This window comes from Dama dama, chromosome 12 (assembly GCF_033118175.1).
Source record: "Dama dama isolate Ldn47 chromosome 12, ASM3311817v1, whole genome shotgun sequence".
NCBI lineage: Eukaryota > Metazoa > Chordata > Mammalia > Artiodactyla > Cervidae > Dama > Dama dama.
This window is the reverse complement of record NC_083692.1, coordinates 73,626,621-73,644,407: the sequence shown is the minus strand read 5'-3', so window position 1 is coordinate 73,644,407 and position 17,787 is coordinate 73,626,621. Positions and strand designations below refer to the sequence as shown.

The window sequence follows — 17,787 nt, the reverse complement described above, 5'->3', positions numbered from 1 at the left end:
AAATCAAGGTAACAAAATTTTGAGTACACTGTGCTCTGTTCTACATTAATAAACATAAGTTATTTCCTCTTCTTCTCTAGTGTCTTATTATGAGTCTTTAGGACATTTTTTTCTGGTCAAACTAAATAGGTCCCTAGAGATAAAGTCCCATGATCTAAGAACTCCTAAACTTCAGTCTTTGCAGTGTTACTTGGTCATTGTCCTCTAGACTTATTAATAAACTTCATTTCTACAATGGCAAGATTTTATGGCACTTAGAGAACACAAGAACATCTAACACTCTATGAGGATGCTCCTTTTCTTTGCACAGGTAAAATAGAAGAATGAGAATAAAGTTAACAATAAGAAAAGTAGCTCTATGTCAGATATGATTCTATTTTGAAACTACTGTGGAAATGAATCATATCTTAAAAGGCATGAGTATATCCCAAACCAGCAAAGCTAGCATCCTGGGTAACAAATTGACTAGTAGTGGAGAATAATTGTGTAAAAGGGTATTAACATGTTGGAGGACCATCACTTTTAACTAGAATCACACAGTGTTAGGGTAATATGAAAGATATTAGGAAAAATCAAATGGTTTTACAATGTTTGGAGTTTAGCACTCTATTTTCAGTGATGATGAAATGAATGATTCCCATTCTCTGCAATTTATTAAAAAGGTAAGAAAAGTTGGTGACACATGAAACTAAGAAAACAAGGGTAATGCTGTAATCTCCATTGGTTTTCCAAAAAAGATAAATTATAAACTGGTTTTCTTATCTGAAAAGGGCAGAAAATTTATTTAACTTGTAAAATTTTCAAAGTGGAAAAGAGTTTTAGAGACACCTAAATAGAAAAGACACTCAAAGTTCCAAATATGAATAAGTTGTTTTCAATACAAATGTCAACTTAAAATATGATGTGCAAAATTTAAAAACAAAATGAAAACTACCAGGTGATCACATTGGTTCTCCTGCTCGCTTATGTGCTTTACAATTTTAAAATATTTTTTATTACTTTTTTATCTAAGTAGTAAGACTAGTAAGGATTTAGATGAGAAAGGAATACTAAGAGGAAACAAGGAAACATAAAAGACATTGAGTTTTAGAAAAAGAAAACTAAGGGGTTACTTAGTCTCCTTTAATTTATATATATAAAATGAAGAGCAATTGAAAAAGATGCTGAAAATTATTTCTATGGACACAGTTATACAAAGTAAAACAAACAGTTAAATTAGGGTGAGCAGAATTTTACTTAGGTACAAAGAAAGATTTTCATGACAATTTGAAAGTTAAAATTTAGGACATTTCAGGTTGGCCCTGGTGGTAGAGTGGATAAGACTCCACCTGCCAACGCAGGGGACGCAGGTTCAATCCCTGGTCCAGGAAGATTCCACATGCCACAGAGCAACAAAGTCGGTGCACCACGACTACTGTGCTCATGAGCCGTAACTACCGAAGCCAGTGCACCTAGAGCCCATGCCGTGTGACAAGAGAAGCCACCACAGCGAGAAGCCATGCACCACAGCAAAGAGTAGCCCCCACTCTCAGCACCTAGGGAAAGCACATGAGCAGCAGTGAAGACCCAGCACAAGCATAAATAAATAAATAAATAACTTTTTAAATGCAGGACATTTCAGCTGAAGGAATTTCAAACCTCTCAATAATTTTAGATTGAGAAGGAAATATGTATGAATAGTGGTTTAGATTTTTCAAAACTATGAGATGTCTGTGGATACCATCTTTCAGCTTGATAATTCCATTATTTGGAACCCCACCTACCAGCATTTTCTTCATCTATGAAGAATTAAATGTCTGGCAATGTGTTTCTGGAAGATAGATCAATTCTCTATGAGTCAAGAAAAAATTAATACCGTAAAAGGTGAAGAGCTGGAACTTTTCTTTTTTACCATGTAAATTTAATTGCTTAAGTAATTGTCATTTAATTTATGATTCAGTTGACTTCAGATGGCTCTGTGCCCCAGGAAAGAATGCTTCCAAAGGGAACATACCTAAGACTGGCCCCTGACAACTTGAGGTGCCTTGTGTCACTGACCCAGCAGACGGAAAAGAACTTGCCTCTGATATCTGTGGAAACTATTGCAAGAGTAAAAATGGGTGCACAACCAATCTATAAGAAAATGGTTTCAAAATCTAATCAACTGGGAGATTGATTGTCGCTATTTGTTGACTCCTAGGTGACTGGACATCATACCCTAGTGTCTCCATCTAGAACCCTCTCTTTGACTATTGCTCAGAATATAAATAGAATTCTTACTGTGCCTCAGATGGATTTAAAACTTTGACATGTGAGTTTACACATCAAACTATGAATTTCTATATTCTGATATCTGTTTGTATATTTCTTTCCCTTTTAGAACATATAGGGTAATTTCATTTTTTACTTCTTTCTTTTCTTCTAGTAGTCATTACAGGGTAGTTAAAGGACAATCAGTCTTATCCCAGTAGGTTCCATATTTATAGCTCTTCCCCCTTTAGACACACTTTTCCTCAAATTCCTAGTTGTTACATTGTGGAAGATATTCAAGATCCAAAAGGAAACTAAATTCATAACTAGATGTGTGTTACTAGTATAGGCGTATGGAGAAAGTCTTCAAAGAGACTGAGTACTTAGAAGACACCTGCAGACATGGTCCTAAAAGTTGCTATAATTAAAAAAATTCTGCAGAATGGGCCCAGAAGCTAATATAATTCATATCCCATAAGATACCATTTACTTCATTTAAAGTGGACTTTGTCTTTCTTTGTCATTATACACATACTTTCCTTATCTCCTTTCTTTTTGGCATGCGCTACTCATTTTTCCTTAATCCTCCTTCATTTTTATAATCTCCTGTTTTCTATTTTCGTCTGTATCTTCAGAACTGCCATCAGTTTTTTACACTCCTGCCATAGATATACAAAGCAGCCATATTTTTATGGTTTTCAATCATCTAATTATGTTATCTTTATCTTTGTTGAATTGTTATATTATAAATATATATCTGTATTCCTATTTCCATTTCAATTGCAATCTTATCTTCCTATATTGAGGCTATCTTTATTATGTGTAAATCATAATTGCTATATCATTAAAGGGGCTTCATTGGTGGTTCAGACAGTAAAGAATCTGCCGGCAGTGCAGGAGACCTGGGTTTGATTCCTGGGTCACAAAGATCTCCTGGAGGAGGAAATGGCAACCCACTCCAGTATTCTTGCCTGGAGAACTCCATGGATGAGTGGCTTGGGAGCTAAACCCATGGGATCACAAAGAGTCAGGCATGACTGAACAACTAACACTTTCACACTTTCATATCATTGAAACCTTTAGCAAAATTTGCTAAGACAATGTTTTAGTGTTTCCCTCCTTCCCTTTTTTATTCTGAATGTCTGTTAGCAGTTGAGTTTACAAGAGAGTGTGAGGACAATTCTTACCCTCAATGCATTTATATAAAAACTAAGCATAACATAATGCAATAAATACTGATTTAAAACATGAATAAAGAGTTATGAATGGGAACATAGACTAAGAAGGTATGAATCTGCTTAGACTGTGAAGAGTTGGCTAAAAAAGAAAACTAAACATAATAGCATGTGTTTAATTTCTGGTGTGAGCAGTGCATGGAGATGGTGGAAAGGGAGTTGGTGGACAAAAACCTGTATAATAAAGACATGGAAGAATATACAATGTGTGGCATTTTCAGATAATAAACAGGTGTTGCAAGATCATTGAGTGTAAGAAAAGAAGCAGGAAAAAGGAGATAGGAAATGAGGTTGAAGAGAACCAGACTCCAGAGGACTTTGAAAGCTCTTTTAGAACTTTGTGGTTTACATGAAGGAAAAAATGGACACACTAAATTTTTAACAATATGATTAGGTATGTCTTGAGAATTGATGTGTTTTTGTTGGAATCAGTTCAGTGGCTCAGTCATGTCTGATTCTTTGCTACCCCATGAACCACAGCACACCAGGCCTCCAGTCTATCACCAACTCCCGGAGTCTACCCGAACCCGTGTCTGTTGAGTCGGTGATGTCATCCAATCACCTTATCCCCTGTCATCCCCTTCTCCTCCTGCCTTTAATCTTTCTCAGCATCAGGGTCTTTTCAAATGAGTCAGCTCTTCACATCAGGTGGCCAAAGTATTGGAGTTTCACCTTCAGCATCAGTCCTTCCAATCAACATTCAGGACTGATTTCCTTTAGGATGGACTGCTTGGATCTCCTTGCAGTCCAAGGGACTCTCAAGAGTCTTCTCCAACACCACAGTTCAAAAGCATCAATTCTTTGGCGTTCACCTTTCTTTACAGTCCAACTCTCACATCCATACATGACACTGGAAAAACAATACACTTGACTGGATGGACTTTTGTTGACAAAGTAATGTCTCTGCTTTTTAATACGCTGTCTAGGTTGGTCATAACTTTCCTTCTAAGGAGTAAGTAAGCATCTTTCAATTTCATGGCTGCAATCACCATCTGCAGTGATTTTGGAGCTCAGAAAAATAAGGTCAGCCACTGTTTCCCCATCTATTTGCCATCAAGTGATGGGACCAGATGCCATATCTTAGTTTTCTGAATGTTGAGCTTTAAGCCAACCTTTTCACTTTCCCCTTTCACTTTCATCAAGAGGCTATTTAGTTCTTCTTCACTTTCTGCCATAAGGGTGGTGTCATCTACATATCTGAGGTTATTGATATTTCTCCTGGCAATCTTGATTCCACCCTGTGCTTCCTCCAGCCCAGCGTTTCTCATGATGTACTCTGCATATAAGTTAAAGAAGCAGGGGAACAATATCCAGCCTTGACGTACTCCTTTTCCTATTTGGATCCAGTCTGTTGGTCCATGTCCAGTTCTAACTGTTGCTTCCTGACCTGCATATAAGTTTCTCAAGAGGCAGGTCAGGTGGTTTGCTATTCCCATCTCTTTCAGAATTTTCCATAGTTTATTGTGATCCACACAGTCGAAGGCTTTGGCATAGTCAATAAAGCAGAAAAAGATGTTTTTCTGGAACTCTCTTGCTTTTTCGATGATCCAGCGGATATTGGCAATTTGATCTCTGGTTCCTCTGCCTTTTCTAAAACCAGCTTGAACATCTGAAAGTTCACGGTTCACATATTGCTGAAGCCTGGCTTGGAGAATTTTGAGCATTACTTTACTAGCGTGTGAGATGAGTGCAATTGTGCGGTAGTTTGAGCATTCTTAGGCATTGCCTTTCTTTGGGATTGGAATGAAAACTGACCTTTCCCAGTCCTGTGGCCACTGCTGAGTTTTCCAAATTTGCTGGCATATAGAGTGCAGCACTTTCACAGTATCATCTTTACGGATTTGAAATAGCTTAACTGGAATTCCATCACCTCCACTAGCTTTGTTCGTAGTGATGCTTCCTAAGGCCCACTTGACTTCAGACTCCAGGATGTCTGGCTCTAGGTGAGTGATCACACCATCATGATTATCTGCTTTGTGAAGATCTTTTTGGTACAGTTCTTCTGTGTATTCTTGCCACCTCTTCTTAATATCTTCTGCATCTGTTACCATTTCTGTCCTTTACTGAGCCCATCTTTGCATGAAATGTTCCCTTGGTATCTCTAATTTTCTTGAAGATATCTCTAGTCTTTCCCATTCTATTGTTTTCCTCTGTTTCTTTGTATGATCATTGAGGAAGTCTTTCTTATCTCCCCTTGCTATTCTTTGGAACTCTGCATTCAAATGGAAATATCTTTCCTTTTCTCCTTTGCTTTTCTCTTCCTTTCTTTTCACAGCTATTTGTAAGGCCTCCTCAGACAGCCATTTTGCATTTCTTTTTCTTGGGGATGGTCTTGATCCCTGTCTCCTGTACAATGTCACATCCATAGTTCATCAGGTACTCTGTTTATCAGACCTAGTTCCTTAAATCTATTTCTCACTTCCACTGTATAGTCACAAGGGATTTGATTTAGGTCATACCTGAATGGTCTGGTGGTTTTCCCCACTTTCTTCAATTTAAGTCTGAATTTGGCAACAAGGAGTTCATGATCTGAGCCACAGTCAGCTCCCAGTTTTGTTTTTGCTGACTGTATAGAGCTTCTCCATCGTTGACTGCAAACAATATAATCAATCTGATTTCCGCGTTGGCCATCTGGTGATGTCCATGTGTAGAGTCTTCTCTGGTGTTGTTGGAGGAGGGTGTTTGCTATGACCATAGAGTTCACTTGGCAGAACTCTATTATCCTTTGCCCTGCTTCATTCTGTACTCCAAGGCCAAATTTGCGTTACTCCAGGTGTTTCTTGACTTCCTACTTTTGCATTCCAGTCTCCTATAATGAAAAGGACATCTTTTTGGGGTGTTAGTTCTTGTAGGTCTTCATAGAACCATTCAGCTTCAGCTTCTTCAGCATTACTGGTCAGGGCATAGACTTGGATTACCATGATATTGAGTGGTTTGCCTTGGAAATGAACAAAGATCATTCTGTCGTTTTTGAGATTATATCCAAGTACTGCATTTCGGACTCTTTTGTTGCCTATGATGGCTACTCCATTTCTTCTAAGGGTTTCCTGCCCACAGTAGTAGATATAATGGTCATCTGAGTTAACTTCACCCATTCCAGTCCATCTTGCTTTGCTGATTCCTAGAATGTCAATGTTCACTCTTGCCATCTCCTATTTGACCACTTCCAATTTGCCTTGATTCACAGACCTAACATTCCAGGTTCCTATGCAATATTGCTCTTTACAGCATCGGACCTTGCTTCTATTACCAGTCCCATCCACAACTGGGTGTTGTTTTTGCTTTGGCTCCATCCCTTCATTCTTTCTGGAGTTATTTCTCCACTGATCTCCAGTAGCATATTGGACACCTGCCGACCTGGGGAGTTCATCTTTCAGTGTCCTATCTTTTTACCTTTTAATACTGTTCATGGGGTTCTCAAGGCAAGAATACTGAAGTGGTTTGCCATTCCCTTCTCCAGTGGACCACATTCTGTCAGACCTCTCCACCATGACCCATCCATCTTGGGTGGCCCCACACGGCATGGCTTAGTTTTATTGAGTTAGACAAGGATGTAGTCCATGTGATCAGATTGGCCTGTTGTCTGTGATTGTGGTTTCAGTCTGTCTTCCCTCTGATGCCCTCTCTCAGTGCCTACCATCTTATGTGGGTTTCTCTTACTTTGGATTTGTTGAAATAGAAAGCACTTGAAAGAGAAGAGAATTCTGATAAGATTTTTATGATAGATGTAGTGAGAACTGATAAAAGTAGGGGTAATGGAAAGCAAAAGGAATGGATCCATGGCAAATGCATTAAATTAAAAGAAGAAATTCTGACATATTTCACTCATTGAAGCTGAAACTCCAATACTCTGGCCACCTGATATGAAGAGCTGACTCATTTGAAAAGACCCTGATGCTGGGAAAGATTGAGGGCAGGAGGAGAAGGGGACGACAGAGGATGAGGTGGTTGGATGGTATCACCAACTGAATGGACATGGGTTTGGGTGGACTCTGGGAGTTGATGATGGACAGGGAGGCCCGGCAGGCTGCAGTTCATGGGGTCGCAAAGAGTCAGACATGACTGAGCGACTGAACTGAACTGAACTGAAAAAGTACCCAAAACTGTATGATTGGGTATTTAATTTCAAGATTAATGGACATGTGTTATTTAACAAATTTGTTCTGAGAGTATATCATTGCAAGTAAAATTGAAATCACTCATCCTATCAGATTCCTCTCTTTTCCTCCTCAGAGAAAATCACTATTCTGACATTGTTGGATAGCATTCTTGTTCAAAATTTAATATTTCTATTGCATCCATATGTATTTATATTCAATAATGTTTTGAAACATATAAAATGATATTTATATTAGTATATAATTTTATGTTTTTAATTCAATATAAAATATTTGAGTTTTTCATGATGATAAATATAAATCTGGTTCATTTAGTTTACTTTCCAAATAATTCATTTCATTTCACTGTATTAACTTACAATTTACTTATATATAACCTCATTGTGGATATATATATATTACTTCCATTACCGGAGACATTAAAGAGGAGAAATTAATTAGATTTGATGACAAATATTGTCTCACATTCCCGGTTCTGAAAGACATTCATTTTCTCCATTCTACAAATGGGAAAAGGTGTCAGATATGAAATGTATGTTACCAAAGTCACTAAGTATTAGGTGACAGAAGGTGAAATATCATTTTTCAGATATTAAAGCCTAGACTCATTTCATTATCCCATGCAGCTTCTTTTAAAAATAATAGAAACTGTTGTTATGGAATATAACATAATGTTATGGAATATGATAAGAGCTAAACTGAGATGAAGTCAAAGAATAATGAAATCATATATACAGTCTATTTAACACAAAGTCCCAAATGGAATCTGTTGTCCCTGATTCCACATTGAGATTGATGATCAACTTCAATATACTTTGACTAGAATGAGGCACTCAAGCATTTTACTGAAGACCTGTTAATTCTTCTAGGTACTGTGGTGATTATAAAGAAATGTAGTGGTAGAATAGCCCTATAATTTATTTGGGGACTTAAAAGGAAACGTTAGAAGCAGAAAACTACTCAGGTTGGAGGAATTAAGAATGATTTCTTAAGGAGGTAGAAGCTAAATATAGGCAACTTTATGGGGACTTTTGAGTGGTTAGGTGATAATGATCCTCCTATGGTGTTTGAGGCCCCATAGGAGATAGAGAGTTTGAGTAGAACAAATTAAGCTGGCATTGTCTATCATGAGTTCATCCAAAAAACCTTATGTTCCAAATAAGAGTACTTGCCTGGACAAGCAGAGTAAGAACAAATATTTTAGCAAGTTGCCAAGTTTCCCAGGACGCTGAGGTACATTAATTAGTGATAGAAATTTGTTGGGGGCGATTAATCATGGAGACCAAGGCAGCAGTTACCAGTTTGATAATAAATGACTGTCATCAGCTATAATAGGGGCTTATCTTTCCTCAACAGTTTCTACTATCACTCTGTCACACGTTTTTGTTGAGACTGTATCCTCAGAAAGTCATGATTAAGGAAAAAATGAACAGAAAATAGGACTGATCTCAGAGTCAGTAGATTTGGGTTTTGGTATAAAATGCTAACACTAAGTAAACTTATGGTTTGGATCAAGTTATTTTACATATTTAAGTATTTATTTCCAAATCTATAATGACTAGGGATTTTCATAAATAAAGGATATTGATTTTATCAGCAGTTCCTGAAGTTGATCTCATTGAGTTCACTAGTCTCTTTCACTAGATTAAAAACTTTTATTTTAATCCTATTCCCTATTTTCATTTTCCTTTATGCAAAATTTTCATTTTCCTAAATTCCCCAACTCATACTGTGTTCCTTCTTTCTTCACATAATCAGTCTCTAACCAGAGTAAATACATTTAATTTACATTTTCAGCAAATCTATTTTTGTGATTCTAAGTTTTTGGGTCATTGCAATGAAGAAGACAGATATGGTCCATAATTTCATGTAGCTTTCAGCCTAGTTGGGAAAGAGAAATAAATAATAAATTACATTTGTGGTGTTATTACTAATATATACAGTGTTCTTTGAGAGCAAAGGAATTAACCTTGTAGAAAATAGCTTAATTAATATAATTAATAGGATGTAAATATTATATTCTTTATAATTATTTACTGAAATATATTTTATGATACAAAAGTTTGATGGTCACCATTGGTCAATATTTTTTGTTTTCTTATTCATTCACTCCACAGTGTTGAGTGCTATCAGGGCAGTTAAAATAAATAGAGGCATAACACTTACTGAATGCTTAATGCTGCCATATGATTAATATACATTAATTATTTTACTAATTATGATTTCATAGATAAATAAACTGAGGCTCAAAGAGTTTAAATAACTCACCCAAGATAAAGCTGTCAGTGACTGAACATTATATATGTACATATCTTTGTAATCTAAATCCAGAAACATTATTTTGTTTCCTAAGCTAAGATATATCTCTGCTGCTGCTGCTGCTGCTAAGTCCATTCAGTTGTGTCCGACTCTGTGTGACCCCATAAACAGCAGCCCACCAGGCTCCATTCTCCAGGCAAGAACACTGGAGTGCGTTGCCATTTCCTTCTCCAAGGATATATCTCTAAATAAGAATAAATAATTACAAAATAATGTGATAAAACCTTATATCAAGACTTGTACAAATGGGTTTTCACTGTTACATATTTCATAGCTTTAAAATTTTCAAATCATGTTCTAAGTACACTAAAGCAGTGTTTCTCAAATTACCTTTATTGAGGATTTTTCTTTAGCCTGTAGTCTTTCATGGACTCTTACTTTGGGAAACAAAAATCAGAAACATGTGTCACTGTAATGTCAAATTGCTAGAGAAGTTTTTAAATACTCATAAATTCTATACCTCAGTGAGCAAACTAGAAAGACAGTTTATGGACCTGCACTTCCCTGTATGCGCCTCTTACTTCAATGGAACTGAGGTCATAACATGATAGTTTTAAATGCAAGATCAAAAGTTTTGAGGTTGACTTCCTCTTACTCGTGCTGACCATCTTGTATGTCATGACTAATATTAAGGTATCAACCCTGACAGGAAGCAGAAGGTATTAACCGCAGAGACAAGTTGGTGATAAGAACAACCTCACGTAAGAACAACTAATTTTTCTGTGTGATTACACTTATAGGCCATAAGTATACTCAGTCAGTTCAGTTCAGTTCAGTTGCTCAGTCGTGTCCAACTCTTTGAGACCCCATGAATCGCAACAGTCCAGGCCTCCCTGTCCATCACAAACTCCCGGAGTTTGCTCAAACTCATGCCCATCGAGTCGGTGATGCCATCCAGCCATTTCATCCTCTGTCGCCCCCTTCTCCTCCTGCCCCCAATCCCTCCAAGCATCAGGGTCTTTTCCAATGAGTCAACTCTTCACATGAGGTGGCCAAAGTATTGGAGTTTCAGCTTCAGCATCAGTCCTTCCAAAGAACACCCAGGACTGATCTCCATTAGGATGGACTGGTTGGATCTCCTTGCAGTCCAAGGGACTCTCAAGAGTCTTTTCCAACACCACAGTTCAAAAGCATCAATTTTTTGGTGCTCAGCTTTCTTCACAGTCCAAGTCTCACATCCATACACGACCAATGGAAAAACCATAGTCTTGACCAGATGGACCTTTGTTGACAAAGTAATGTCTCTGCTTTTTAATATACTGTCTAGGTTGGTCATAACTTTCCTTCCAAGGAGTAAGCATCTTTTAATTTCGTGGCTGCAATCACCATCTGCAGTGATTTTGGAAAACTAGACCAGTTTTAATGCTAAAGTTTAAATAAGCTGCACAAGTTTGACCTTTTTTTCTTCAGTATTATCATAATTTACACTTTCTCCTTTTGTCCTTCTTCAGATAGCAATGCTAACAAAGTCCATGGATGGAGCAAATAACTCTGTAGTATCAGAGTTTCTATTCCTGGGACTCACCAACTCCTGGGAAATACAACTTCTCCTCTTTGTGTTCTCCTCCACATTTTATGTGGCAAGCATGATGGGAAACTCCCTCATTATACTCACTGTGACTTGTGACCCTCACTTACACTCTCCCATGTACTTTCTGTTGGCCAACCTCTCCTTCATTGACATGGGTGTTTCTTCTGTCACTTCTCCCAAGATGACTTATGATCTTTTCAGAAAGCATAAAGTCGTCTCCTTTGGAGGCTGCATCGCTCAGATTTTCTTCATCCATGTCATCGGTGGTGTGGAGATGGTGCTGCTCATAGCCATGGCCTTTGACAGATATGTTGCAATATGTAAGCCTCTCCATTATCTGACCATCATGAGTCCACGGGTGTGTGTTTTCTTTATAGTGGCTGCCTGGATGATTGGCCTTATCCACTCAATTGTTCAACTAGCTTTTGTAGTAAAATTACCCTTCTGTGGTCCTAATGTGTTAGATACTTTTTACTGTGACCTTCCTCGGTTCATCAAACTTGCCTGCATAGACACATACCAACTAGAGTCCATGATCACAGCCAACAGTGGATTCATCTCTGTTGGCTCGTTCTTCATTCTGATCATTTCCTACATAATCATCATTCTCACTGTTCAGAAACAGTCTTCAGCAGGTTCATCCAAGGCTCTGTCCACACTTTCAGCTCACATCACTGTAGTAGTCTTGTTCTTTGGTCCTTTGATATTTGTCTATACATGGCCATCTCCCTCTGTACCCCTGGATAAGTTTCTGGCTATCTTTGATGCAGTACTCACTCCTCTTCTGAACCCTGTTATTTATACATTCAGGAATCAAGAAATGAAGGTGGCAATGAGGAGGGTATGCAGACAGCTAGTGAGTTATAGAAAGATCTCTTAAGTGATGCGCATATTGTGAAGAGCCCTTGTTGATTACTGATGTTAATTATTGGTGGCCAAACTCAAGAGAAAATCTTTTCTTCATCCTACTTTGATTTTACTAAGCACACTGATGTAGAATCTACTTTGTCTTTCACTTAGAAGCGAGGGACCTTCACTTCTGAAAAGAGAAAAGAAATTACATATGAAGTATTTTCAATCAAAGTTTACAGTAATCTTGAGCCTCAGTTCCTAAGGAATAATATTTATATGGAATAATTTTTACAAATACAAAACATGGAATACTTCTTTAAGGCCTTCAGACAGGAGAATCTGTCTTTTTTTAACAGAAGCATGTCTCACAGAGATATTTAGATAGCATTACCAACTCAGTGAACATGAATTTGAGCAAATTCTGGGAGACAGTGGAAGACAGAGGAGCCTGGTACAGTCTATGGTGTGGCAAAGAGTCGGACACGAGTTAGTGATTGAACAACATGTCTCACAGACAGAAATCCCTATCAGCACCTAATGGGAGGCTCGCTAAGTGAGAACTGAACTGAGTCTTCATATCGGATGCTGCAGCTTGCCCACATTTTCCCGCTCCTTTGGCTCTCTTCCAGGGCTGTGCAAAGAGGGCAGAATCTTCAAGAGCAAGCACACAGAATCTTTGAGAACATGCATTATGAGGTCGCACATCTCCAGTAGAAGCCATGGGAGTTGTTCTTGGAAGACAAAAAACTGGGAAACACCGCAGTTTTTCTCTATAATTAGCGTTTTGCTACTCAACCCCATTAGACTGTCATTTCCCTTTTCTTTCTAATTCTTTCTTTTCATTTTTCCTCAGTCACTTATGGTCTCTGGGCTAGGAAAAACTTTTCCTTCTTCCCCTCTCCTTTCTTAGACTTCCCTCTCTTTCTTCCTGTCCCATTATTCCTCCTCCTTTTCCTACTTCCCTACATTTACTGCTCTGTCCCCTTTTCATTTCCCTTGCTTCTCCCCTTTACAATCGCTCTATTGTATTATTATGAGTCACCTACTCAGCAGTTTCACACCTTCAAGAACTCTTTGTTTGATCACAGAAGTTCAGCTGTGATGTTTGAATAAGGGGGAGGTAGCTAAATGACAAGAGTAGGGGCTTCCCAGGCGGCTTAGTGGTAAATAATCTGCCCACAATGCAGCAGATCCAGGTTTGTCTCTGGGTGGGGAAGATCCCGTGGAGGAGGAAATAGCAGCCCACTCTCGTATTCTAACCTGGAAAATCCTGTGGACAGAGGAGCTTGGCAGGCTACAGTCCATACGGTCATAAAGGGTCAGACATGACTGAAGCGACTTAGCATGGATGCACAATAAAGAATATTGTATTTATTATAGTATATACCACACCACATCTTCATAAGAAAACTGAAATAAAGTTTTACATAACAATATGCATTTAGGGCAGGGAATTTGTTTTCTTCTCTTCAATTAAAACCCTCTTTTTATAAGAGACTTTGTGAACTAGACTCTGTGCTAAGAAAATTACACAGAAAATGGATAACAACATTCACTGCTTCTAGTTAAAAAAAAAAAAAAATGAATTTCCCAAGATAAATTTATGTCATTCTAACAGAGAAAATCAAGTCCTGGTTTTTCTTTAATGTAATATTTTGAAGTAAAGCATTCCTAAGTTTAAACAAGCTTAAAAACCTGAGTTGTGTAAACTTTGCCAAAATTATTTAAACACATTCATCACATTGTTTCAGACTGATTATTCAAAATTGTGTGTATATATATTTTTATATATAAAATCTATCATATACAATCAATTTATTAAACCAGCAAACTCATGAGCATACTAATACAACCCTCAACAGCCTACACACATTCTACTCATACCTTCTTTATACAAGGTAAATGTTAAAGTAGCAAAAATGAACATGTTCAGTAATTTGATTAAAAGATATAGTATATTGAGACATACATAAAAGTCACACATATGAAGACACACACATACACACCCTGACCAATGTTTCAATATTCAATCTTATTTAAAAATTACCCAAAGAATAGCCATTAAATACTGTATTTATTACTAAACCAAGGTCTTAAAATTGCTAAGGATGTTAAATGTCTAGTTTAACTGGATACACCACAGAACTCTTAGAAGTATTACTCAAATTGGTTAATCATTTAGTTTTGTATTCTTCTAATTTTAAAATTCTTATTTTACAGTCTACACTGATAAGGTCAGGGACAAGACCTATAGCTGCTTTATAAAAAATATTATCAAATCAGTCTGAATTGTCCAAGAATATATTTTGATTGTGTAAATCTGGATAGTATAAAAACACTGTTGAGCTAGTAATTTCTTATGATAATTTTTTTCTAAAAAGGCTAACAAATTTAATATAGTGATTTCAGTTCAGCTCAGCCACTCAGTCATGTCTGACTCTTTGCAGCCCCGTGGACTGCAGCACACCAGGCTTCCCTGTCCTTCACCAACTCCCAGAGCTTGCTCAAATTCATGTCCATCAGGTCGGTGATGCCATCCAACCATCTCATCGTCTATCATCCCCTCTCCTCCTGCCTTCAATTTTCCCCAGCACCCAGGTCTTTTCCAGTGAGTCAGTACTTCACATCAGGTGGCCAAAGTATCAGAGCTTCAGCTTCAGCATCAGTCCTTCTGATGAATATCTAGGACTGATTTCATTTAGGATCGATTGGTTTGATCTCCTTGCAATCAAAGGGACTCTCAAGAGTCTTCTCCAGCACCATAGATCAAAAGCATCAGTTCTTTAGCGCTCAGCTTTCTTTATGGTCCAACTCTCACATCCATACATGACTACTGGAAAGCGGCAGCGGCCACTCAGTGAGCAACGTAACACACTGCAAAGTACTTATCTTTCGGATGAGGGCTTGCCCGTGTAACTGTAGCCCAGGCAGCATAGATAAGGCTTATAAAGGAGCGGTGTGGAGGGCGAGGAACCAGGAATTTCACTGGAAGCACATGAGAAAACTATTGAATTGCAGGTCAGGGACTGCTGTGGCTAATAACTCAGGCCTTGTAGAACTGGATGGTGGGCAAAATTCTTCAGTTTACACCAGGTTCCTATTCCAGCTGCTGCTGAAGGATTTATTTCTCTTCTTTGAGCATCTCATGAGGTGGTTTAGCAGTTCTTCAACAGCAGGAAGAATAGATTCTCAGATTTTAGTTTAGAGGCAAGGGATAAAAATTGATGTCAAGGAAGTTCAAATAAGGAGGTCGCCAGTATTCTTCAAGAAAATATTCACCAGAGAAAATCAAGATGACGGACTAGGAGGACATGCGCTTATCTTCTCTTGCTAGGACACCAAAATTACAACTCGCTGCTGAAGAACCATCAATAGGTGAATGATAGATCCTACCAAAAAAGATACCCTACATCCAAGGGCAAAGGAGAAACCCCAGCAAGTTGGTAGGAGAGGTGAAATTACATTTAGAATCAAACCTTATATCCACCAGAGATGCTCAGAAGGCTCAAACAAAACCTTGTGTACACTAGGAGACCCCACAGAGACTGAGCGAGACCTGATTAGAGTGTCTGAGTGTCTAGTGTGGAGGTACAGGTCAGCAGTGGCCTGCCACAGGGGGAGGGGCTCTGGGTGTAGCAGACCTGGGTGTGGCATAAGCCCTCTTGGAGGAGGTCACCATTAACCCCACCAAGAAGTGGCAAGAATACACAGAAGAACTCTACAAAAAAGATCTTCACGACCCAGATAATCACGATGGTGTGATCACTCACCTAGAGCCAGACATCCTGGAATGCGAAGTCAAGTGGGCCTTAGGAAGCATCATTATGAACAAAACTAGTGGAGGTGATGGAATTCCAGTTGAGCTATTCCAAATCCTAAAAGACAATGCTGTGAAACTGCTGCACTCAATATGCAAGCACATTTGGAAAACTCAGCAGTGGCCACAGGACTGGAAAAGGTCAGTTTTCATTCGAATCCCAAAGAAAGGCAGTGTCAAAGAATGCTCACCTACCACACAATTGCACTCATTTCACACACTAGTAAAGAAATGCTCAAAATTCCCCAAGCCAGGCTTCAACAGTACGTGAACTGTGAATTTTCAGTTGTTCAAGCTGGATTTAGAAAAGGCAAAGGAACCAGAGATCAAATTGCCAACATCTCTTGTATCATCAACAAAGCAAGAGAGTTCCAGAAAAATATCTACTGCTGCTTCATTGACTGCGCTAAAGCCTTTGACTGTGTGGATCACAACAAATTGTGGAAAATTCTTCAAGACATGAGAATACCAGACCACCTGACCTGCCTCTTGAGAAATCTGTATGCAGGTCAGGAAGCAACAGTTAGAACTGGACATGGAACAACAGACTGGTTCCAAATCGGGAAAGGAGTACGTCAAGGCTGTATATTGTCACCCTGCTTATTTAACTTATACGTAGAGTACATCATGAGAAACACCAGGATGGATGAAGCACAAGCTAGAATCAGGATTGCTGGGGAAAATATCAATAATCTCAGATATGTAGATAACACCACTTTTATGGCAAAAAGCAAAGAACTAAAGAGCCTCTTGATGAAAGTGAAGGAGAGTAAAAAAGCCCTGTAATTTCCTTACTGTGCATAAGGGCTTATGGTAATTTCCTCATCATACCTCATTGCCTCTGTAATGACCTTATTTCCAAATAACCTCACATTCTAAAGTACTGGGGATTGAACTTCAGCAAATGAATTTTGATGGAAGACAGTTCAACCCATGACAGATCCTCACCATCTCAGTAGAGATTGCCAAATGTCCAGATTATGAAATGAAATTCACAATCTATGTTACTACCAGTAACTACCAGTGTGGAATAATCTATCAGCCCTGTAGAAACCAGGACTGGAGCCAAGTTTGGCCAAGACCCAGAAACAAACAAATCAACATCAAGAAAAACTACCAAAGCAGAAAGCAAAACAGAGATCAGTGTCTGTGAAGGTAAACTTTCATTCTACTTCGGATCCACTCTGAAACTAGGAAGAGACATGTCTGGGCTTAAATGTCTCTATATGGGCATTGCTTTGGAAACAAAATATATTGATTCCAGAAGATATGTCCACTTGGATATCTTGATGAGCCTCCAAAATGATCAAATCATAATTTTCAAGAAGCTAAAAACATATTCCATATAAATTATTTATTTAACTCACTAATGAGAGAACAACAAAATTGGAAGCTGATTGCAATCAACTATTTTTATTGAAGTGTTTTTGATTTATAATGTTGCATTAGTTTATATATATATATATATATATATAAACTAATGCAACAGTTTAAATATAAATATAAATAAATAAATATATATAAATATTATATATATATATATATATATATATCTCCACTCTTTTTTAGATTTTTTTTTCCACATAAGCCACCGCAGAGTTTTCTGTGCGGTACAGTAGATCCTTATTATTATCTATTTTATATATAGTAGTGTATATATGTCAGTCCCAATCTCCCAATTTGTCC

General features: G+C 37.9%; 1 protein-coding gene across 1 annotated transcript; it reads left to right on the top strand.

Moving 5' to 3' along the window:
* Positions 1-11,373: 11,373 nt before the first annotated feature.
* On the top strand, positions 11,374-12,312 carry LOC133067270 (olfactory receptor 4F3/4F16/4F29-like). Its single transcript, XM_061158422.1, has one exon. The coding sequence runs from the start codon at positions 11,374-11,376 to the stop codon at positions 12,310-12,312; it is 939 nt and encodes a 312-aa protein (XP_061014405.1).
* Positions 12,313-17,787: the final 5,475 nt, after the last annotated feature.